Source organism: Enhydra lutris, unplaced genomic scaffold (genome assembly GCF_002288905.1).
Source record: "Enhydra lutris kenyoni isolate GAN:26980312 unplaced genomic scaffold, ASM228890v2 scaffoldscaffold177, whole genome shotgun sequence".
NCBI lineage: Eukaryota > Metazoa > Chordata > Mammalia > Carnivora > Mustelidae > Enhydra > Enhydra lutris.
Genome location: NW_019154261.1, coordinates 24,772 through 36,048, shown reverse-complemented (window position 1 = coordinate 36,048; position 11,277 = coordinate 24,772). Strand labels below are relative to the sequence as shown.

The 11,277-nt window shown below is 43.4% G+C and overlaps 1 protein-coding gene across 1 annotated transcript in view; it reads right to left on the bottom strand.

Annotated features, from left to right (window-relative positions):
• The window catches only part of LOC111140123 (myomegalin-like), a gene marked incomplete at its 5' end in the record, with an annotated part of 29,391 nt that extends 23,822 nt beyond the window's left edge, over nt 1–5,569 (bottom strand). The window contains 5 exon segments of the mRNA XM_022492495.1: nt 3–163; nt 1,453–1,501; nt 2,528–2,763; nt 4,340–4,850; nt 5,453–5,569. Of these exon segments, the coding sequence (XP_022348203.1) occupies nt 3–163; nt 1,453–1,501; nt 2,528–2,763; nt 4,340–4,850; nt 5,453–5,569 (1,074 nt within the window).
• Between the last annotated feature and the right edge of the window lie 5,708 nt (nt 5,570–11,277).

Sequence of the window (11,277 nt, the reverse complement as noted above, 5' to 3'; positions counted from 1 at the left end):
AGAGCAGGCTTCCAGCTCATCAGACAGGAAGGAGGAGCTGCTGGGAGTGCGCTGGGAGTCCGACAAGGCGTGGCTGCTGGAGGGCATGAGGGACCGGGCATCCAGCTTGGCCTGCAGGACCTCGATCACTTTCTCCTTCTCCTGCAGTTCTCTGCTGAGCCTAGTAGGGTGGAAGGAGACAATAGCTGAAGCCAAGGGCACTGGCCCAACTTGTCCTGACCAAGGCACACGGGAAAAGCCATCTAAGTCAGGGGAACCATTCCTGTGAAGAACCATCAAAATAACCTATCACTGATTAGGGGCGGAGAGTAGGTGGGGTGCAGTGGGAGAAAGAGGGGCAATCACCACCCAGGGCACTGGCCACAGGAGACGCTGGGAACTAGCAGAGACTCAGCCAGCCCTGTAAGGCACAGCTGCTCCAAGTGCAGCCCCAAGAACTGCTGGTTACCAGTCTCCAAGAAGGTAAGTACAGTAACTGAAGGTAAGTGGTGACAAACACATGACAGTCTGGCATCGCCCTTGACAACCGAGAGCAGGATGCGTGGAATCATGTGGATGATTGAGGTACAGCCCAGGTATGTGTCTGGCATGGATTCGCAATGAAAACAAAACCAAAACCCTTTGCTCTTCACCGCAGGGACTTGGAGCAGCACTATGTGGTCTAAAGCAGGCTTCTGACAGAGAGGAGCTTGGACTAGAGGCTACAGCTGTGGACTTTGAGCCCATATTTTACTGTACATGGTAAGATTCTCTGCAGTGACTCATTGAAAACTGGTTCTCGAGAGACTGTAGCCTCCCAGGCATCTGCAATACCCAGGCCTTTCCCCTCCAAGGAACTACATTATGGTTCTTCAATTCTTTTTTCCCTCCGGGGGAACTGGACTATTACTAAATGAGCTGCCAACTTAGCTTAGGGTAAGTCAAATTAGCAGCACAGATTCATCTTTAAACACCCGGGAAGAAAGCAGAGGAGAGCCTTGTGGGTGCCAAGACCCCTGGAACCTGGTTAGTTTCCTGTTGGGTCAGACTGAGTCTAGGTTACCAAACCTAGAGAATAATTACATGATAGAAATCAACAGAATTTGGGACGCCTGGGTGGCTCAGTTGGTTAAGCAGCTGCCTTCGGCTCAGGTCATGATCCCAGCGTCCTGGGATCGAGTCCCACATTGGGCTCCTTGCTCATCAGGGAGCCTGCTTCTCCCTCTGCCTCTGCCTGCCATTCTGTCTGCCTGTGCTTGCTCTCTCTCCCTCTCTCTCTCTGACAAATAAATAAAATCTTAAAAAAAAAAGAAATCAACAGAATTATAGCAAAAGAGAGACTAAAGTGTCTCATGAATAAATGAACATGTTATAATCAGCATTTCCCTGCCCTGACTTGTAAAGTTACTGTCACCCTGGACCCCTTGGGCCTTGTTCCTGATTCCTTTACCAGATCCTATTTCAAGTTATCTGAGGGCCAGAGGTTCAAGTCTAACTTGATCTTTCTCACTTTTATGATCCTCTGAAAGCCAAACTCAGAAAGACATGGTAAGAAATTAAACAGATCCCACTTCCTACATTATAAATGCAAGAGCATCTGTGGGTACAGAATGGTGATTCCTCGGTGTATGTCCAAGACATGTAGGAGAATTATGTGGGAAGGTTGCAGATTGTATACTCAGAGGGGAGACCTGTGGGCTCTCTTGAGCTCACCAGGCAGACCTCCCCTGACCTGGCGATCAGCCTCAGGACTTCCTCCACTCTAAATCAATGCAAAGAAGTTTGAAGCGCACTTGCTCAGCTTCTCTCTGGAATATTCCACCTTCTAAGCCTGCCACAGACTCACTCCCAGATGCATACTCTTTGTCCCATCACAGCATTCATGGAGAGCACACTCTTGCTCTGAGAGATGACAAACTGTCCTGTCCCACCTCTGCACCTGCCACCAGTGTGTGGGATGGTTGGCCCCCAAGACTGATCCCGCTATCTCTTGGTACTCTCAGGAAATGTTTTCTAAGTAAAGAACTCCAATAATAGCCCGTATTCCTAGCCCTTGCACTATGACATTCAGTGCCCAAGCCACGTCCAAAGGGCAGGGTGCTTTAACTATATTGGAATTATATTCATGAGTGACAAAGTGTGATAAACAAAGAGACACTGAAAGGCTAAACCATTGCCCAAAGCAAATTAATGGCAGCATCCAGGCTACCACTTGGGTCTTGCAATTCTCAGGTCAGGCTCTTTTCACTATGATGACATCCTCTGATCTCTTCTCCCTTTCTCCCCCTTAGCACTGGATGGATACAGCCTGCTTCCCTAAAAGTCACTTGCCATGAGTGCTCCAGTTTCTGCCATTGCAATCATGACCTCCGAATCCTGTGTTTCTCCTCAGTGTTCCCCACCAACCAGTTCTGATCCTGTAATGGCCCCAGGAAATGAAGTGGAAGCAGGACCTGGGTTAAAAGACTGTGGTGGAGGTGTGGCGGCTACCTGGGCCTGGGGCTATGGGAGTGACCAAGTGTGTGCCAAAGCCCTGTGGCCAACTTACTGGTGCTGAGTTTGCTGGTAAGCCTCTCTGTCAACTGGCTTCCCTGGGCAAGTTGCTCTAGGAAGCTCTGCCCCAGGTAGTAGTCAATGTCATTGCTCCTAAGAAGGTCCTCAAAAGATTTTACTGTATCTTCTGCATGCTGGGTGAGAAGGTAACAGATGCCTCTCCCTTTTTGTATCTTCTGGCGTAGGTACAACAGCTCTCGGGCCTGATCCTGAATCAGGGAATCATATTTCCTAATACAGGAGAGAAGAGGAAAAAGTAAGAATGAAAATGAGTGAATGTGAAATTATGGGCCTTCAGTAGAGATTTCCATGAGAACATTTCAAAGGAGCTCCCCAGGCAAAATTCTGGCACAGAAACCAAAGTATTTAAAAGTAAATCCTTCTCTGGTACATGATGTCAGTTTAGCAATTTAGTGATTCTTACAATGTTTTGTGCAAGTTAGCCCTATGTCCAGGAAAATACTAGGTCTTGTGGAGGTAAATATGGTGCCCAATTTTACATTCTTCATGGGACTAGAAGAGTGTAGATTCACAGTTGATACTCAAGAAACAGTAAATGTATTTATTGAGTAGATATTCAATAGACACAATAAATAAAAATAAGTTCAGTGACTAGAATCACTTAATCCTGGGACACCTGGCTGGCTGGCTCAGTAAGAAGAGCTCACTACTCTTGATGACGGGGTCGGGAGTTAAGCCCCACGTTGGGTGGAGACATTATGTAAAATAAATAAATACATAAACTTGGGGGAAAAAAGGAATCACTTAATCCTAAGTCTAGATAAGATCTTTCATTTCTATTCTATTCTATTTGGAAGATCATCTCTATTATGGCAGACTGTTTTGCCAAGATGGCCATTACATTCCTGTTCCACATGCTGTTTTGCCAATGTACCTTTGCTCCTTCTCTCACTGGCAGGTAGAGGCTGTTCTCCACCTCCTTAAATCTGGGCAAGCTCTGTGAGCACTGTGACTGAGGTAATAAGGGAAGCAACACTGCGCTAAGTCGAGGAGTAGCTCTGAGCTGTCTGGCAACTTCTACTTCCACTCTGTTGGAAGCCAGCCATACAGAAGTGGAACTACCCTGAGACCACTTGAGAGGCCCACCCCAAGAAGAAAGACCCTGGAAGACAAGAAGCCAAAGGGGGACAGAGAGAAGGCAAGGAGCATCATATAACCAGACACGTGAAGCCATTGGATGGCTGCCCCAGGAGAGACCCCCAAGCAACAGCCACACTGCTGAGCCCTGTAAATCCACATGAATTATTGTTTGAGGCCACTAAGCTTTTGTATCTTCTGATACTCAGTGCAGATAACAAGGACAGATACCCGGTGTCTTCCAACACAAAGTATCAACAACAGTAACAGTTATGGTAAGTTGTACTGAGAACTTATATGTTAGGCAATTTTGATCACTTGTACTAATTCATTTAAACCCAGTAACCACCTGTTGAGATAGGTTCTCTTAGTCTCCTCATTTAATAGGTAAGGAAAGAGCCCAGAAAAGTTTAAACAAGTTGAATAGCTAGAAAGTGCCAGAGTTAGGATTCAGACCCAATCTGACTCCAGTCTTCCTACTACACCACATATCCAGTCGCTTTACTAATAGATTCCTGAGAGGAAATCTCAGAGACCTGGTGTCTCTCAAGCAGGGCCTACTGACCTTTCTTTGGAACTAGGCCTAGCATTGAAATAGGCACTCTTTTGATCACCCTATTGGGCTCTCTTCTACTGCCTGGGCTAGCCAACCTTCAACACAAGCTTAGACATTTTCAATCCTATCAGGTCCAAAGAGTGTCCCCCTTACCCAGGCCAGGAGGCTGATCTCAATTCTTCTGCCAGCTTCCCTTCTACTCCAGTTTTCAGGAGCTGGGCCTCTAGCTGGGACACTCTCTGGATCAGACTCCCCAGATCCTTTTTAGCCTGAATCCCTGGGGGGTAGGAAGACTCTGTGCCATCAGACAGCCACCCCTCATCCTTGTCAGTGACACTGTGAGGTGAAGATCCCTCGAGGGTGTCAACGGCCTTCAGCTTTTGCAGTGTCTCCAGACTAGATGAATAATCACTTGTAACTGAGAGGGAATGGATCTGGCTCTTGAGGTTCTGGATGATCTTGTTGGCATTCCGCAGCTGGGCCTTCAGGTCTTCGATGTTCTTCTGCAGAAGAGAGATGTCTTCCAACTTTCCGTATGCATGGAACTCCTCCTGCTTCCCTTCAGGGCTCTTCAAGGGCTTCTTTCCTGGGGCGCTAGCTGCTGAGGAGCCCAGGCACCACTCCATCAGGGCTCTTTCCCTGAGGCTGTCATGCTCCTCACACTCTGAGAGAAAACAAAGCTACACTGTGCTGCTGAGGATTGGAGGCAGCTCTGGAGCCAGGGATAGGAATCACTAGAGTGAAAGTTGCAGCAGTACTTTATTCATCTTCATGCTTTACTAGCATTCAGACATGGTATTTCCACCCACTCAATAGCCTGAAGGTCAGGAACCAGGTACAGTCACCTTCCACTGCCCTTAGTGTTTTTTCTTTTCTCAATTTCAGTTTGGTGGGTGTCTCTACAGTCAATGACTTTCTAGGATGGAAAAACAGATTTCTTAGCTTAGGGTTTACATGTCTCCACAAGCTCATCAGGTCTCTTCAGTAAAAAGTAAGCCTTAGATGATCATCAGTTGGACAGAACTTTCCTTCTTTTAATCAACAGCAGTATGTTGGAAACTAATTAGAGACATTCCCAATCACACTCAGCCTCGTGTTGGACAAGAGTTCTCTGCCAAACTTCCTGTGCCTCACTGGTCCTGGGTCCCCTTCCGTCTACCATACCCCTCGGCCCTACTCCTCATTAGGCGTGGGACTGGCCAGCAGCTCCCAGATGGGAAGGCCGACTCCAGGGAGGCCAGGTGAGCCCTGCCCTTGTGTTCCTACCGGGACTGGTACTCTCTTCCCGCTCAGCTTCATTCTCACTTCGGCCGCAGGTCTTATAGCCCAGATCCTGGAGGTCCACCTGCACCTGCTTGCTGTCCTGCTTCACCAAGGATTCACCTGCTTGGGAAGAGACAGAGGGTGTCACAGGGGCTCTCGGAATGTCCCACGTACCCCCTCAACCTCAGTGGCACATGCCCTAGCCCTCAAGGGGCAGGGAGTTTACAGCCAAAGTAGAATGGATGCTTCTTTGGACCCAAGTGGGAGAAGAGACCACTCACTCCAGGCAGGACTTCCTTCCACCAGGAAGAGCCTCTGTGTGCCACTGGTGATCTCACCTACAACAACTGAGGTTTTGTGGGGACCAGATTCTTTATGTTGGGTATTATATATATCATCCCTATAAGCCCCATGAAACTAGCAAGTGCTTTATCCACAGAGGCTCAGTAAATATGTGAATAGGGTTGAACTAATTTAGAGTCCTAAAACATCAAGATCCACACAGTTCTATAACATAGCTAATAGCCCACTGCAAATAACATCCTCAGTGGGGCTCACAGCCTTCCCATTGAGATCAGAAACACAACAAGGATGCCCACTCTCACCACTCTTGTTCAACATAGTATTAGAAGTCCTAGCAACAGCAATCAGAAAACAAAGAGAAATAAAAGGTATTCAAATTGGCAAGGAAAAAGTCGAAGTCTCTCTCTTCGCAGATGACAGTCTCTACTGCCTAGAGCAATCTATACTTTTAATGCCATTCCAATCAAAATTCCACTGGTATTTTTCAAAGAGCTGAAGCAAACAATCCTAAAATTTGTATGGAATCAGAAGAGACCCCGAATGGCTAAGGAAATGTTGAAAAAGAAAAACAAAACTGGGGGCATCACGTTGCCTGATTTCAAGCTTCACTACAAAGCTGTGATCACCAAGACAGCATGGTACTGGCATAAAAACAGACACATAGACCAGTGGAACAGAGTAGAGAGTCCAGATATGGACCCTCAACTCTATGGTCAAATAATCTTCAACAAAGCAGGAAAAAATATGCAGTGTAAAAAGATAGTCTCTTCAATAAATGGTGGTGGGAAAATTGGACAGCTATATGTAGAAGAATGAAACTTGATCATTCTCTTACACCATACACAAAGATAAACTCGAGATGGATAAAAGACCTCAACGTGAGACAGGAATCCTTCAGAATCCTAGAGGAGAACATAGGCAGTAACCTCTTCGATATCAGTCACAGCAACTTCTTTCAAGATATGTCTCCAAAGGCAAAGGAAGCAAAACTGAAAATTAATGTTTGGGACTTCATCAAGATCACAAGCTTCTGCACAACAAAGGAAACAGTCAACAAAACAAAACCCACGGAATGGGAGAAGATATTTACAAATGACAGTACAGGCAAAAGGCTGATATCCAGGATCTATAAAGAACTTCTCAAACTCAACACACACAAAACAGATAATCAAGTCAAAAAATGGGCGGAAGACACGAACAGACACTTCTCCAATGAAGACATACAAATTGCTAAGAGACACATGAAAAAATGTTCATCATCACTAGCCATCAGGGAGATTCAAATTAAAATCACATTGAGATACCACCTTACACCAGTTAGAATGGCCAAAATTAACAAGACAGGAAACAATGTGTGTTGGAGAGGAATGTGTGTTGGTGGGAATGGAAGTTGGTACAGCCACTTTGGAGAACAGTGTGGAGATTACTTAAGAAATTAAAAATAGAGCTTCCCTATGACCCTGCAATTGCACTACTGGGTATTTACCCCAAAGATACAGATGTAGTGAAAAGAAGGGCCATCTGTACCCCAATGTTCATAGCAGCAATGGCCAAGGTCGCCAAACTGTGGAAAAACCAAGATGCCCTTCAATGGACAGATGGATAAGGAAGATGTGGTCCATATATACTATGGAGAATTATGCCACCATCAGAAAGGATGAATACCCGACTTCTGTATCAACATGGACGGGACTGGAAGAGATTATGCTGAGTGAAATAAGTCAAGCAGAGAGAGTCAATTATCATATGGTTTCACTTGTTTGTGGAGCATAACAAATAACATGGAGGACATAGGGAGATGGAGAGGAGAAGGGAGTTGAGGGAAATTGGAAGGGGAGGTGAACCATGAGAGACTATGGACTCTGAAAAATAATCTGAGGGTTTTGAAGGGGCTGGGTTGGGAGGTTGGGGGAACCAGGTGGTGGGTATTATGGAGGGCACGGATTGCATGGAGCACTGGGTGTGGTGCAAAATCAATGAATACTCTTATGCTGAAAAGAAATTTAAAAAAATAAGAAAAAAAGGAAAGAAAAAATGGCTTGGCAATCAGAAAGGATGAATACCCAACTTCTGCATCAACATGGATGAAACTGAAAGAGATTATGCTGAGTGAAATAAGTCAAGCAGAGAAAGTCAATTATCATATAGTTTTACTTACTTGTGGAACATAAGGAATAACATGGAGGACATTAGTAGAAGGAAAGGAAAAGTCATTTTGGGTAAATTGGCAGAGGGAGATGAAACATGAGAGACTGTGGACTCTGAGAAACAAACTCCCCAGTTTTAGAGGGGAGAGGTGTGGGGGAAGAGTAAGCCTGGTGGTGGGTATTAAGGAGGGCAGACTGCATGGAGCACTGGGTTTTATACTTAAACAATGAATCTTGAAATACTGTATCAAAAACTAATCACGTATTTTATGGTGAATAACATAACACAATAAAAAAGAAAGAAAATAAATATGTTTCCCAGCTGTCCAAAATGGAAGAAATTTATGAGGGATTAATATTAGTCAATAGTGGTTCTTTCCCCCTATAAATAAAACTACATCATCATTAGCAGGTGATTGTTTAGTCTTTGTCCACATGGGCCAGTTGCATTTAGTAATTTATATATATATGTATATATACATACATAAGTCAAGCACACACACACACACAGATAAACATATATACACATGTATAAATATGTATTTTTTAAGGTTCACTTATTTTAAGGAGAGTGAGGGGAAGTTCAAGGGGGAGGGGCAAAGGGAAAGGAACAGAGAGTATCTGAAGCAGACTCCTTGCTGAGTGACAAGCCCAGTGCAGAGTTTAATTTCATGGCCCTGAGATCACAATCTGAGCCAAAACTGAGAGTCAGATGCTTAACCAACTGTGCCACACACTGCCCCTATAAATATGTATTTTAAAAATGTCTATACTGTTTTTTTTTTCAGTAATGTAACAACAAAACAAAACAAAAATGAACTTTGGTGCTATTACAAGGACCACTGTGTGAAATTAGAGGAATAAGAATTTTAGAATTAGTTTTTTTTAAAAGATTTTTATTTATTTATTTGACAGACAGAGACCACAAGTAGACAGAGAGGCAGGCAGAGAGAGAGGAGGAAGCAGGCTCCCCACTGAGTAGAGAGCCCGACGTGGGGCTCCATCCCAGGACCCTGGGATTGTGACCTGAGCTGAAGGCAGAGGCTTTAACTCACTGACCCACCCAGGCACCCCTAGAATTAGTTTTTTTAATGTGTAGGAAGAAATATAACTTGGCCTATTAAGTATAAAAATTACACTTTTAGTTGTTATAAAACTTTAAGATATGTTCCTGAAATTTACTGGTCTAGGAATAAATTTCATTTTTTTTCCAAAAAGTTAATATTCACATTATGACATATAACTTAATTGTGACTATCAGACTGTTCAAGTTGGATTTTTAAACCTTACCAATACCTATTGTTATATTGTACTGAAATATTAGTTTAATATTACTTTTTTAAAAAGATTTTCTTTATTTATTTGACACAGAGAGAGGTAACAAGTAGAGAGGCAGGCAGGAATCGGGGGAAGCAGGCTACCTCCTGAGTAGAGAGCCTGATGCAGGGGGGCATGGAGGGCCTCGATCCCAGTACCCTGGAATCAAGACCTGAGCCAAAGACAGATGCTTAAGCAACTGAGCTACCCAGGTGCCCCTAGTTTAATATTTCGAAGTACATTTGTAGATAGACACATCAGAAGCTCAGACAGAACTTATGAGAACATTATTCATTTACTTTTATTATGTAAGAAACAATTTAAGCCATACAACTGGCTATCAGACACATGAAAAAATGTTCATCATCACTAGCCATCAGGGAGATTCAAATGAAAACCACATTGAGATATCACCTTACACCAGTTAGAATGGCCAAAATTAGCAAGACAGGAAACAACATGTGTTGGAGGGGATGTGGAGAAAGGGGAACCCTCTTACACTGTTGGTGGGAATGCAAGTTGGTGCAGCCTCTCAGAACAGTGCGGAGATTCCTCAAGAAATTAAAAATAGAACTTCCCTATGACCCTGCAATTGCACTACTGGGTATTTACCCCAAAGATACAGGTGTAGTGAAAAGAAGGGCCATCTGTACCCCAATGTTTATAGCAGCAATGGCCACAGTCACCAAACTGTGGAAAGAACCAAGATGCCCTTCAACGGACGAATGGATAAGAAAGATGTGGTCCACATACACTATGGAGTATTATGCCTCCATCAGAAAGGATGAATACCCAACTTTTGTATCAACATGGACGGGACTGGAAGAGATTATGCTGAGTGAAATAAGTCAAGCAGAGAGAGTCAATTATCATATGGTTTCACTTATTTGTGGAGCATAACAAATAGCATGGAGGACATGGGGAGTTAGGAGAAGGGAGTTGGGGGAAATTGGAAGGGGAGGTGAACCATGAGAGACTATGGACTCTGAAAAACAATCTGAAGGGCTTGAAGAGGTGGGGGGTGGGAGGTTGGGGGAACCAGGTGGTGGGTATTAGAGAGGGCACGGATTGCATGGAGCACTGGGTGTGGTACAAAAACAATGAATACTGTTATGCTGAAAATAAATTGAAAAAATGATTATAAAAAGAAAAAAAGAAACAAGCAAAAAAATACGTGCTAGTAATGACCTATCCGATTCAACCACCTTACACATAAACTTTGGAGAAAAGTCAGAAATAAACACCTGCATTTACTAGTAGATCTATCTTAGCCCAAGTGAAAAAGAAAGAGAAAGAAAGAAAGAGAGAAAGAGGAAGGAAAGAAAGAAGAAAGGAAGGAAGGAGAAAGAAAGAGAAGTGTGTATTGCATTCAAAAGATAAAGCTATGATTACACAATTTTCTTATTTTTGGAGCCAACAATTAATGGTGAACCTAATAGTCAGTCCAGATTGGTGGTTTGAACTCTGCATCACAAGTTGAACATCAAGTATGAGGTTAACACTAGCAGTTTAAATTACTGAGAGACAAGTATTTTGTTCAATAAGTTGACCTTAAGTTCTTTAAATGGCATGGCCTGGCTTTAAAATTAACCAAAAATGATGTTCTCATCTTGTCTTATCTTACTGCTTTTCACTTCTTTTCCCCCTGCTCTCCCTTCCTTGCCCACATTCAGGTGAAAAGGGGGACCAGAGTATTAAAATCATTTAAAATGCAATGATTTATTTTTATGCTGGAAAGAGAATGTGTTAAGATAAAAGCTTATCAACGAATTCTTGAATTTCAGAATTCAGAAATATTTGCATGATGTCATTAATATCTTTCAAGCCTTGGATTTTCAAACATTTGCAAAAAGATATAGACTTTCCCCAGAGGAAAAAAATCACTGGCACATGTACATAATCCCATCCAACACACTCTTACCCATATCCATATACTCACGCACAGACACTATTATACCCATTTGCATATATTTGGACTTGTACACATTAAAAAAAAACTCTTGTAAATTCATATGTTCTTATAAAGAAACATATATTCCTGATTTCTGTTTAGAGAATCAG